The 13,938-nt window shown below is 32.3% G+C and overlaps 1 protein-coding gene across 9 annotated transcripts in view; it reads right to left on the bottom strand.

Moving 5' to 3' along the window:
- LOC147806776 (transcription-associated protein 1-like) overlaps window positions 1-8,908 on the bottom strand; it is a 65,158-nt gene extending 56,250 nt beyond the window's left edge. For 4 of the 9 annotated variants that reach the window (XM_087167190.1, XM_087167188.1, XM_087167191.1 and 1 more), the window contains exons 1-3: window positions 8,606-8,901; window positions 4,357-4,487; window positions 2,472-2,777 (exon numbers count right to left, since the gene is read on the bottom strand). In XM_087167190.1, coding sequence (XP_087023316.1) covers window positions 2,472-2,646 — 175 coding nt within the window. In that variant the 5' untranslated portion in view covers window positions 2,647-2,777; window positions 4,357-4,487; window positions 8,606-8,901. Of the gene's footprint in view, window positions 1-2,471; window positions 2,778-4,356; window positions 4,488-8,605 lie in introns of all 9 variants that reach the window. The other 5 variants (XM_087167194.1, XM_087167195.1, XM_087167192.1 and 2 more) reach the window with 4 other exon arrangements.
- Between the last annotated feature and the right edge of the window lie 5,030 nt (window positions 8,909-13,938).

Genomic DNA, 13,938 nt, shown 5'->3' with positions numbered 1-13,938 from the left:
AGCAGCAGAGTCCATGAATTAATGTTTTATGGTTAAAATATATGTTATAGTTAGTCGTATGTTAGTAATTAGCTAGAATTAAGTGAAATAATGAAATAACGTGATGAATGAATAATATGAATGACGTGAACGTGAATATGAATGAAGTGAACAATATGAATGCATAACGAAATTCCTTAAACATAAACTGCTTTAAATTTGCTCATCCAGGCATAATTGCATTAAAAAAAGGGAACTAAATTTCAATTTTAATCTTCCAAATTTGTTTACTTTTTGAAACTACGACTAGATATAGAGCTTCAGCATTGAAGCTTTTCAAAAATTTAAAACATCATTTTATCACGCGCGGTGTTTATAGCTGGCTAGGCATAACTAAATTGACCAAATCATCCGTAAATAAATATTATTTAGTGTTGAAACTTCTAATCGAACAGATTTTACTCGAGTTACTTTTGAACACTGAATGAATACCACTATAAATATTTAGATGAAAAGCAAATCGAGGCATATCTATTTAAGGAATTTCGTTATACAAAATAAGACTCTGCTGAGAAATAAGATTAAAAACGAAACTAGTTTTGCATAAACCCACAAGTCTATTTATAAAAATATATCGAACGTATTTAATTAGAAATATAATTCCAGTTTATCTTAAAGAATTACCTGACGAAGTTGAAATATTTGTTCCTACCAAATTTCTTCCTCAATTCATATTAGGTGAGAAAACATCAGATTTTAACTATAGATATTCAAAAAATTTCAGCTCTACCAAAATCTAGCAGTTTTTCCCCCAAGAGTTACGAAATGCGAAAGTTTTTTTGCCGAAATGTATACTTCTGAACAATAACTTTATTGTTTAGTTTTTTATTTTTAAATTTTTTTTAACAGTTTCGTTCTTAGACTTCTATTTGATATAGAGTACATTAATTTTTTTAATAGAATACGTATAATTGTTATTGCCCATATATACTACATAAATGCTTGACAAATTACTAATTTCTTTGTTTAGAGGAATTTATATTTATAAATACGTACATAAAAATACGACGACAGACTAAATTGTGAAGTATTAACATGTCAAATATACAGCATTTAATGTTTTTATTAAAGTTCACTATAAGGCGAAAAGAAACGTTAAAATGTAGTGCTATGACACGTGATAGCTAGCCGTGAGCTTTAAGTGTTTTAAATAATGTAAGCGGTAATTACACAAACAGATTCTGAATTGTCAGATAAATTTGTTTCTATTTGGAACAGAATGTGTTACCTCAAGTATTAAAATTTGGACTGAGTAACAGTACACTACTGACGAGACGGGATTTATTAAAAAGTATTTTATTAATACAATGCGTTTTATTTAGGTGAGCCTAAATATGCGATATTGTATGTTCTAGTTCTTTGGTTTCCAAGCATCTCGATACCTCAAATACTTTTCAGCTTTCTAATTTTAAAGATTGTGTATTTAATAAACTATTCCGGTTTTTCCTTGTACTCTTGAATTTTACATTGAAATAAGTTTAAGAGTTTATTTAGTATATTTTAATAGCCGCCAGTTGAGCGATCAATTTTATAGATTAGATATAAATTTTATTAAATCATTTGTTTAAAAGTTTGGCCTAAACTCTTATATTACGTGTATTCTAAGTCGTAGATATCATTTTAAAATTAGTATATTTACTTCAACTGATTCTCAAATAATGCGATAACAATCACGCATCTGAAAATTTGGTGGAGATTTATTGAAAAATATATAATTAGTATTATACCATAATAAAATTTTATATTAAGCTTTCTTAATTTTAAATATGTTTTGTTTGAGAATCGAAAGCCAAGTAATTTAGTTTAATTGCCGTAATTTAATTTTCATTTCAAATTTAAACTGGCACTCTCAAGGAATCAATTTTTAAAATTACAACTTTACATTTTAGCTCTTGTACTGGACAACAGTTTGAAGAAAAAACAAATAAATCGAAATTAAATTTTATTCGTTGAAAGTTAATTCTCATAAATATTCTAGGTTTATTTTTAAGACATTAAGTCATAATTTATTAAGAGCACTAGCTAACAATAAGCTTGTCTTAAAACGTTTTGATACTTAAGTGTACGTATACATACACTTCGCAGGATAAATGAAATACTTAGTGTCCGCAAATTCGACGCACATTCTCTAAGACTTTAAATTTAATTTATGATATTTAATGGATAAACAATTTACTATTAAAATAATTCATGAACAAAATTTTGGATATAATAAACTTTAAATCAATTCGAATAATTATATTTAAGAAAATTCTTAGAAATAAATTTACTTTATTACTGAGTACTCTTAAATTGCATGCACGGAATTGAAAATATGGATTTAGATTTCGCAAAAGACAATATGTAGCTTAATTCTTATTAAAAAAATTATATTTAAATATTCATATAATACAAGTGTGGAATTTCCATATTAGAGAATATAAAAAATAAACCTTTTGAGTCGAGGAAATAAGGTAGGTTTAACTCTTCAGTTCGGTCATGGCAACAAAAGTCATTCATTTTGGCACACATGTTTATCATGGTAACTAGGTCGGTAATCAAGCTGCTCTTGGTACACATTGTTCTCATGACAACTAGGTCAGTAATTGAGGTCATCTTGGCACACATAGTTATCACACTAAGTAATCGAGGGCATCTTGGCACACATGTTTCCTATGGCAACTAGGTCCGAAATGGAGATCTCGGCAAATAGGGTCCTTAAGAGTTACTATACGTCGTTGAGGTATCCAGTACAAAGCCTAGTTAAAAAAAAATAAAAATGTCCTTACTTTCACGGTAAAATTAGACAAGTCTTATAGTAAGAGTGTTCGATATCAGTGCGTCGAATCAAGTTTTATAATCATTTACCAAGCTAATGATTCGTTCCAACCCCTTCGTTTGTAAGCTTTTGAAATTGATATTTTTGTGAAATGGCCATAATGATCACATTAGTACAAACATTCAATTCCTACTCACAAGTCCTCTGCACTATGTGCGTACTTTCCAAATCACTGGAGTAAAAACACAAGCATTTATTAACAAACGCAGACTAAGTTAAAATGAAAATCCCCGAGTCTAACGGTGCAGTCGAAATTTTAAATTACTAAAAATTTTAAAATCACCACGAAAGTAAGTGAAACAGCTTTCATGTATGCATGGGGAATATTGCATTTGAAAGGTAATTAGAGTTGAAATTATTTGGTGAATGACATTGGGCCGAATTCATTAGCCTCCCAATAGATTAAATCAGTAGACGTTAAAATCCTACCCCCCCCCACTAAGAAACTAAAAAGGTGAAATAAGCTTTAAACGTAAGGAACAATGTTAACGCAATTAACTTCTGTCCTAACGAGTTAAAAAATTAATACATTTGAAAAACTTACCTAGTTTATTTAAAATGATGCTTACCTCAACGATGCTTACACACTGTCCAGTCCACACCCCTCTCTCTTCACCTTGGTAACATATACGAGAAACCCCAAAACATTCTTAACTAATTAGAGGAAGCCAAGTTTTCATAAAAATGAAATTCCCTTAAGGTATGAGACTAGTTTCAACATATTTTTACAAAGGCTAAATTTAATTTGTTAGCAAGAATCCGAAAATTAAAAAGTATATTTCAAAACAAATTAGTTCAAAAACCAAATTTTCCTTGCCATACTAAATCCTCGACAACAAATTATAATTCATAAAATTCAATATAATTTCTCTAGATTAGTGTAATTACGTGTGTTTTGAACTGAAATCTTTAAAAAAATATTTAGGAATATTGAATCTTCAAGAAAAATTTTGAATACACTAAGAAATTCACTCAAACCCTAGCTTTTAGTGCAAATAATTGACAACATACAAATCTACAAATAATCTCAAATTCTATAATAAACTGATAAAAAATCTTAATATAGACGCTTAGAAAATGAGTACTTTAACGTTCATAAAATTCATTTTCGTCCTCTGAATAAATCTAAAATATAATTTAATGAAATGGAAAGGTTAAAATACTCTAAACGTTACAAATAAAGTTTCGTTTTTAAGAATCTACTTCCGACTCCATTTGTCAGCACACGAAAAAACTACTATAACTTAATTCTAAGAATCTGACAAAAAGTTATGTTTTGGCCAATTAAACCATGTTCAAACATTAATGAAAAATTAAAATTTTCGTCGAAATTTCTCCTTTTTATCCAGTTTGATACCCGAGTAATTTGATTTTTGAAATAGTTCAATGTGTAAAATATTTTATAATTCAATTTCTAATCAAATGCTGTATTTGAGTTTAAATACATTAAATAAATTTTATATTAAACAATTACTCGATCAGATCAAAATAATTCTTACCAATCACTAAACTTCCAGGTAAATAATCAATATTCTGCTCTAGGGTATATTCTTTCAAACTAGCATAATTTACTTCCTCTGTTAGAGTATCAAACATCAATTTCAAGGAAATCACGGTAGCTTCTTGGATTCTGCAACAAAGACAATTTAATTAAAATATAACCGTTTAATATGGTTATGTTTTATTAGTCAAATATTTAACTAATCTAAATTGCCCAAGGAAGTCATTTTGACTGCTTTTTAATTTCAATTAGAAAAACAATGATCACACAATTTCTTAGAATTTTGTAACTTTTAGTACAACATAATTTTTCTCTTCTTGTTCATATTTACTTATAACTTGTTATACAACTGTAAATAGTATAGAAATAATAAAAATTAATTTTAAAACAAATTTCTTTACACATTAAATGACTGCATTGTGCAAGAATAACCAGACTGCTTTTGGGCAATGTAGGTATATACTAAGTTTCAGTTTCTCTAGTGTTAATAATGCTGTGCGCACAGAGTCGTAAGAACAACGGCAAAACTATTTTAACCCCCCTGAAAAGGTATCGCACTAAAAAAAAAAAAAAAAAAAAAAACAGGTAATAATTTAAATCTACCTTTTCTTAAATGCAAATATATTGTTTAATTATAACTTAGTGTAATATTTTTAAATTTCATAAATTTAAAATGACCTAAAACTTATAGCTAAGTTTTGTTTGAATAACACTATTTTTGACCGAATATTTTCCTCAAAAAAACCTGTGCCCATTAAATATAGTAGCTGTTAGTTTAGGTTTTGGTAGCCTTGGTGGTAGAGTGGATGTCCTTGGTTTTATACCCAAGGGCCACTCTAAACGTTTTGGGCATACAAAACATTTGTTGAAAACAAAAAATTGTACCTGAAGTAAAGTTAATGAAGTAATGTTTCATTTCTTTGCAAAATTTGACCAGTCCCACGCAGTGGTTTGATCGTAATAACATGGTTTCCAGTAGAAAAACCGAAGTCAAGGATCACTAGCTGCTGTCAGTAAGCGGGTGGGTGACCACTTTGAAAAGCCTTTGTAGGGACCGGGGATGTGCGGTATGGGTCCCAGTTCAGCTGTTCTACCGTAAAGTGCTAGACTTCGCGTGGTGGTCGTCTGGCTACCAAAGCAAGAGAGTCATCCCCTCAGCAGAGGATCAAAATTGCGATTGCATGTCTTCGGATCATCCTCAGGGATGTTTCTCAGACCGTAGCTAATTGCCCATTGTGCAGCTCTAGTGCAACGTAAATAATGTACCGTACTGTAAATCTGCAGACATTTTCAAGCTGCAGACACTTCGTATTCGTAAGTTTACCATTTATCAAACATTTCGCACTAACCTTTCACTGAGAGGCTTGTTGGTATGATTAAATGACCAATCAAAATATGATCCCTACAAAACATTAACTTAATATAACACATGACTATCCCAAAATTATAGCAACATTTATATCAAAACCTGAAGTTGAATATTAAAGTTTTTATAAACCAAATATGTAAATTTCCCCTAAAAAAATTAAACTTTTAATTATAAAAGTTAAACCAATGATTATAATTAGGTCAATATCGATGCGCCTAAGCAAAAGCCATCGTGAACTTTTAAACAAATGTTCCAGTACAATGAACATCAGATATTTAAATTTTCGATTTGTAGAAAACATAAGAACAATCCTAACTAAAACAAATAGAAATATTTTAATTAATTATTTTAAATTTGCTGCTTAATACTGCATACTTATGACTAGTGTATCACTAATATTAAACTCAAGTTCTGAAAAGAAAGAATTTAAAGACTTAATATTTTTGTTCATTTTAAGACAATTCTCACTTTAGTTCAAATTTTCTGTTCACTGTTTAGAATTTTAAATCAGTATACTACAGAAATCCTGAAAAATGGCTTGATACAGATAGTTATCGAACACAATTCCATATTGGTGTTCGCAGCTTAGCTAAATTGGGCTGCGATGGAAACTTGAAGTAAGCTATAACCTCCCGATTAGAAATACCTTTTACAAATTTGCAATGCTGTACGCATTTAAATATCACGAAAAACAAATGAAATTAAAATTAGCCAACAATGATTGCAAAACCTTTAGTACACATCCAGTAAATTATATACAACAATCTGATTTTATGTTTCAGTGTGATGATATTTAACATATTTAACCGAAATTAACAAATAGTTTTTAGATTTCAATGCCTTGGGGTAAATGCTCTATTAAAATAGAGTAGAATCTCCTTATAAAGAGATTTTTAATCTGAAAGTTGCGCAACCCTTTAACGTTTTCTATACTAATAGATCAACTTTCTAATTTTCATAAATTTCAAAGAAAGTTACTACAGTTAGAATCTCTCAACAAATATATTAGTTATTCACCTCAGGAATTGCACAATTGAATTAGGAACGAAGTTTTCCGACAAAATAATAATTAAAGGAAAAACTTATTTTACAGCAATCCTGCATTTCGTATTGATTTACTTTCAATTAAGAGACATTCATTTGAATTTATTGCTGAAAGTTGAGATCATTTGCACAACTACAAACAAACTACTTAGCTGAATAACGAAATTAAACGGTGTTATCTGGTCCAAAGTCTGGAAAACAGAAGGGGAGGAAAGATACCAAGATTTACAAGGGTTATGAAACAATAAAAATTCTGTGCAATTAAATGTTTTCTATTTAGGTTGACTGGAAGGGGAAAATAAAACTTAAAAAATGCTGTGCTATGTCACGTGACAGCGAGTCTTAAGCTTTAAGGGTTTTAAATAATGTAAGCGGTAATTACAGACAGATTCTGAGTTGTCTGATAAAAATTTTAATTTGGAACAGAATGCGTTACCTTAAATATTAAAATTTGTTCTGAAATAACAGTACATTACTGACGAGGCGGGATTTATTAAAAACTGTTATTTTATTAATACCATGTGTTTTATTTAAATAACACTAAATATGCCATATTTTATGTTCTAGTTTTTGGTTTCCAGACATCTAGATACCTGAAATAGTCTTCTAATTTTAAAGAATGTGAATTCAATAAATTGTATTTCATTGCACGCTTGAATTTTACAATAAAACAAGTTCAAGACTTTATTTAGTAAATTTTAATAATAGCAGACAAAATTGAGATATGAGCAAAAATTTTATAAATTAGATATAAATTTTATTGGATCATTTGTTTTAAGGTTTGGCCTAAACTTTTATGTATTTATGTAAAAGTGCATTTTAATCGTAGACTATATTTTGAAACTAGCACATTTACTTAAACAGATTCTCAAATATTGAGATAACAATCACGCATCCGAAAATTGGTGAAGACTTAACGAATATTTAATTAGGAAAATACCAAAATAAAATTTGATATTAAGTTCTATTGATCTAAATATGGTTTGTCTGAGAAGCGAACGCTAAGCGTTTTAGTTTAATTCCCGGAATTTAATTTTGATTTCAAATTATAAACTGACACTCTCAAAAAAAAATCATTTTCAATATTACATCTTTACATTTTAGCTGGTGTACCGGACAACAGTTTGAAGCAAAAACACCGCCGGCTAAAAGTTGAAACCATTTCCTCAACTGCAGCAAGCAAACTAATTAACTGAATAACTAAATTAAACTGTGTTACCTGGTCAAAGAAAAGAACAGAAGTGGTCAAAAGACACTAAGTAGTATGGGAGTTGTGAAATATAAAATATGAGAGACCTAAAAACCTAACTTGATTGCAAAAGACATTTTCTTTTACCAAACTAAAGCTTATGCAAGTTAAATTCGTTTAAGAAATGTTGGTATACATTAATCTTTATTAAACTGTTAATCATAAATAGTTCAAATTAGTGGGATTAAAAATATTTAGAGTAAAAAAAAAAGTTATGCAACTCAGTTTAACATAGCGAGTTAATACCGTTGTATGAAATATACATACGTATACAAATTTATAAATATACGATATTTCTTAATATTGAGAGGGAATTACAGTTTTAAACAAAAACGAGCTTCGAAAATTCAATATTGGAGAACACAAAATTTTAAAATTTTCGCTTAGTATTTGTTAGTTTTATTTTAATCATGCTCAAAAAATACTAAGAAAAATATTTTTTAAAATTATCCAAGTGAGTCAATTATTAAAACAGGCATACTAATCTTTTTGAAAAAGTAATCACAAATTATGGAGAATTAAAGCGTACCACTAATAATCACGAAAAACTTAAATGCAAAAAGTATAAAAATTAGAAAAACTTACTTTAAAAAAACATCAAGAGAAAAGTCATATATAAACGAGCATATTGGTAATAAACTTATCGCTTGAAGATCTTTAGAACGAAACTAAGTCTTTGGATGAAGGCCTTGAAGAAAATTTCAGGGATAAAGGTATCCATCTTAGTATTAATAATTAGACTAAACCCACAAGACTACAATTTACAAATGACACAGTTCGGAGACTTTCGGTCGTTGTAGTGGAACTGGGCGTACGGCCCTTACAGTTCGGAGACAGGAAGAGCTCATTCGATACCGGCCGTGCCTCTTATTTTATATCCCTTAATGTAGATAACGATTATTTTCTGCCACAGTTTAGTTGAGTTGATGATGTGGTAGGTAAGTGCATTATTTACGTCACACTAGAGCTCCACCATGCGTTATTAACAACTGTCTTTGAAACATCTCTGAGGATGATCCGAGGTCATGCCATCACCATTTTGATTCTCTGCCGATGGCACTCTCGCTTTGGTGGCCCTATAACCATCGTGCCAAGTCGAGCACTCTCTGTACGGCAGTAGTTTAACGGGGACCGATATCTCGCATCTTCGGCCCTACGAGTATTGATCAAAGTGGTCACCCACCCGCTTACTGATCGCAGTCAGTGATGCTTGACTTCTCCTGGGAACCGTGTCTTTACGAACAATCCACTGCGGGACTCAAATATTTGAATAACTGAATATGGAATAAAGTATAACTGAAGAAAAATCAATCATAGATAAATTAATAGGCTAGTACAATTAAATCAAAGAACGGGCAATGTGCCTCTAATTTCGAAAGTAAAGTTATTCAAAATGCAGGTGGACATGAAAACCTAATGTAACATGGTTACGATTGGAATCGAACCTACAAAATTCCACGCTTAAGTGTTTTGTAGTAGACAAACTTTCATAAGCACTATATAATTTACATATTACTTTATTCTTTACATGATTTATAGGATATTAGTTTGTAACTAAGGTTCTTCGTGATGAGCAATTTAAACCAACAGCATTCTCTGTCGCAACTTGGGTCCCGCAGTGAAATGATCGTAAGGACTACGGTTTCCAGCAGATCACCGAAGTCAAGCATCACTGATGGATCTCGGTCAGTAAGCGGGTGGGTGACCACTTTGATCATCCTGCGTAGGGACCATGGAGCACGGTATCGGTCCTCGTTAAACTGTTCTACAGTAAAGTGCTCGATTTCGTGCTTCCAAAGCAGGGGAGCGGTCACCTCTGCAATGGATCAAAAATTGCAATGCTATATGTTTGGATCATCTGCCGACTAGTTAGCGTGCCTGACTGCGGAGCCGATAGTTGCGAATTTGAATCCCGCTCAGGGCATGGATGTTTCTTTCTCTCTGTGTTTTATGTCCTTTCTTCTGTGTGATTGTAGCCCGCCCTATAAACGGGTTTGTGGTTGTATGACGTGGGCGACGCTACTCCAACGCCGTGGCTTAGCCATAGGTGCTCACAGGGTAACGATAAGAGAGTAGCAATTCTGGCATTTCTGAGGCCATTGGGAAATAGATCCAAGTGCCAGCCATTGACCAAAAAAAGTGTGTGTTGGATCATCCTCAGGGATGTTTCCCAGACCGTGCCCCATTGTGCAGCTCTAGAGCGACGTAAATAAAAAACCCCAAAAAAAGTACTTGGAGATATTGTTGTAGTTCATTTACGTCGCACTAGAGCTGCACAATGGGCTATTGGCGACGGTCTGGGAAACATCCCTGAGGATGATCCGAAGACATGCCTTCACAATTTTGATCCTCTGCAGAGGGGATGGCATCCCCGAATCGGTAGCCCGACGACCTGCAGGCAAAGTCGAGCACTTTACGGTAGAACAGTTTAACGAGGAAACATACCGCACACCCTCGGTCCCTGCACAGTCTGATCCAAGTGGTCACCCACCCGCACACTGACCGCAGCCAGTGATGCTTGACTTCGGTAATCTGCTGGGAACCGTGTCTTAACGATCAGTCCACTACTTGGAGGTATAAATGAGAAAGAAAGTCACCGGTTTTATTACTTTATTGAAATTACACATATTTGCAGGCTTGTTTTCTTAATTTAGGCTTCTAAACCAATGTCAAGTAGAAAGACAGATAGCACAATACAGAGAAGGACATCACAAAGAATACATCCAGGGTTATGGTGGGATTCGGACCCGCCACCTCCACGCTTCACACTGCTTTCGGCGGGCAATACCGCTAGGCCAGGGAGGCCCCGAAAGTCACCGGTTCCGCCTTCAAAACCGCTCACACTCATTGTGTTTCGCGCTTACAATTGAACAGCGTGTAAGGGATTCATAGAGGTAAATTCCACTTCAAATTTAATGTCAACAAAAACAAAATGCTAATAAGCATTTGCTGAATTAAATTATAATACATATAGAAGAATACATTATATTTAATATAAAACAAATTTTAAGTAAAAAACCACTAAGAAAGAGTAAAAGTTGAATTAGTTTTATGTTGAAAATCTACTGTCTTCTCTCCAACTGTCAGGGCTCATATCTACATAAGGCTAGTTTTTTTTTTTGGGGGGGGGGGGGTGAAGGAGGGATTGCTTTAATTTAAGTATTTGCTTGTTGATCTTTAGAGAAGTATTACAAGTATTTTTCAGTGTCCGTCAGGCCTTGAGATCTGCCGTTTTTATTGGGGATACTTCCGTGTCGTGATCTGCCAGGCCAACTACAATCTCCACAGTGTCAAATTGATTTTTTTTTTTTATAAAAAGAAGGGAAAAAAAGCATGTAGATATTTGCCGGGGATAGCCACGAGTTATTCCCGTCGATTTGGTCTCTTCCTGTGTTTTTTTAAATTTTTTTTTTTTAGTTTCTCGCTGGCTGCTGCCCAGAAGATGGCAAGACTTGGCGATTATTCTACAGTAGATCACGATACGGAAATCTCTCCTTTCTATTTTTCCCTTTGACCAAAAGAAGCAATTTTTAATATTGACCGGTTAGTATTAATATTAACCGTATCTACCACTTTAGCCGTAACACATATACAATGAGGCCTAATGCAATATAAACCGTTTAATAACATTGACCAAATTTCACTGGTTATTATTGTTAATAACCGATTAAAGTGAATAATTTGAGATATTTCTCACTTTGACCAAAAAAGCGGTTATTATTAAAATTGACCTGTTAGTATTAATAATAACCTGATTTATTACTTTAATTGTAACATATGCACAATAGATTATTAGAATTAAGGGAGTAAATTTTCACGAAAATGTAGGAGTTCATCAATGTTTTTTATTTATTTATATTTGCCATTTTTCCCATCAACTACACCCATATTCAGGTTGATTTCCACTATTATTTATAAAAAATTAATGCAATTAAGGGAGAAAAAAAAATTAAAAAAAAAGGGAATAATAGAAAAAAAATCGAAAATAAACGCTTTATCAATATGAATTTGGTTTCCAAATACTATAGTTTGAATTTTTAGGCAAGTGGAATGCTATTTTAATTTCAGGACAGGTGCAATGAGCAAGCTCAGATAGCAAAACTATCTGAAAAGCACTTCTGAGGGTTCGCTATCGACAACGAGTATTAAACGTAGCTAACGTATATAACATAAAATGAGTTATTTTAAGTCAAAGTGCAATATTGTTTGCGTCGCATAATTAGTTTAGTGAAAAGTATTACATCTGATGGATTTTCTAATGAAATTCTGATCTTTTGATTTCTTATGAATGCGAATGAACTATGTGTTTGTTTTTTATTTCATAACCGTCGTCAAACATCAGACCCAGTTTTGGGGTTACGGCTACTGACGTTCAACACCGTAGCCTTGTTATTTTGAACCCAATCCAGAGGACAAGGAAACTCCTGGATCAGTACCCCCAGAGGTTTGATTTGTTATCGGAACATGGAGGACTTTGTGACTAGACAGATTTAACATGCACCAGTCACCATTTACTACGCGGGGAGTCACCGCGAGATGCCCTGTGGAGATCGAAATCACGACCTCTTGAACATGGGTCCAGGGCCCGACCAGCCAGGCTATCCTGGCCTTATGTCTTTGTCTACATTTCTGATCAGTTTTGATGTATTTAAATTATAAATTTGTGCTCTTTCTAACGAATATCAGTATGTATCAACAAAAAGTTACCGCTCAATTAATCCGTACCTCTGATTAGTGGACAGCAGTTTCTGGAATTGGCAAGTGGAATCTTTAATAAAATGCCATGTCCTTATAATGTCACGAAAACTTAAAACCACACGCTTAACATCTATTTTAGCCATAAAATTAAAATCTTTGGCAAATTAAAAAAAATTTAAAACTTGGATAATGTTAGGCAAATAAGAAAAAGTTGACTAACACATTTAATAAATTTTTATTAAACTATGTATTACGTAGACAGCAATAATGAACAGAATGTTTTCTTCACAACCAACATCTTCTTAACTTTGTTCTTGTACTTTCTTCTTTTTTGAGTATGAAAGGTATACTCACATACCTATTAAGTAAAAAGCAACACAACTAATTTGTTAAACTTTTGAAAATTTCAATTGAGGAACACTATTTCGCTTCACAGTTTTTTTTTAAAGTAACGCCACTTTCATTAGAATAACGTTAACGTAATATTTTTTTAAAAAAATTATTATTTAATTATTATTGAGAACAGCGGTTCTCAATTTTTTTCCGTCTACGGAACCCTAAATGATTGACCTTTTTTTAAAAGTTCTTTAGCAATACCGGCAAATGACGTAGTGTAGGTGCCTCGATCCTGATTGTTTGTTTAAATGTGGCATTTGTTTACGTTAGCAACTGCTCTTCTCCTTCTATTCCGAGTAAGCCAAGCCTGACAAGGATCAATTCTCTTAATCGACACTGTCTAAATTTTTTCGCAAATATTCTTTCTCAAGGATTTCAATTCGTTCACTCTATATTTACACAGAGACTTAACACAAAGACAGGCACGTGGAGCATAAACAAACTAATTATGCATCGAAGTTGCCACAAAACAAAAAATATATCACAGTTACAATAAAATACATAAACAGATAATAAATCTAAGTTAAGTTAAAGAGGTAGACGAAAAAGAATTATATTTCAACTAATTCGATGTGCGATACGGTTCTGTGTGTAATTAACTTATTGTTAATTAACATTCTAACTTACGTGAAAAAACTTAGCTCAACTTTGTCACGCCATTTTGTTAAATGGCAATCGGCTGGAGCTGACGTCATATTCCACACTAGTCTAGTATAAGGCTCCTATACTATCAGAGCTGACCTATCAAGCAATATTGGAGCAAACAAGTTAGCAAGTTAACGTTATGTTAGTATTAGTTATGTTATGTGCTTATGTTAGCTCTT

Source organism: Parasteatoda tepidariorum, chromosome 7, assembly GCF_982258835.1.
Source record: "Parasteatoda tepidariorum strain Cologne lab strain chromosome 7, Ptep-v5.0, whole genome shotgun sequence".
Taxonomy (NCBI): Eukaryota; Metazoa; Arthropoda; class Arachnida; order Araneae; family Theridiidae; genus Parasteatoda; species Parasteatoda tepidariorum.
Note: the sequence above shows the minus strand (reverse complement) of the source record. Positions and strands in the feature narration are given on the sequence as shown.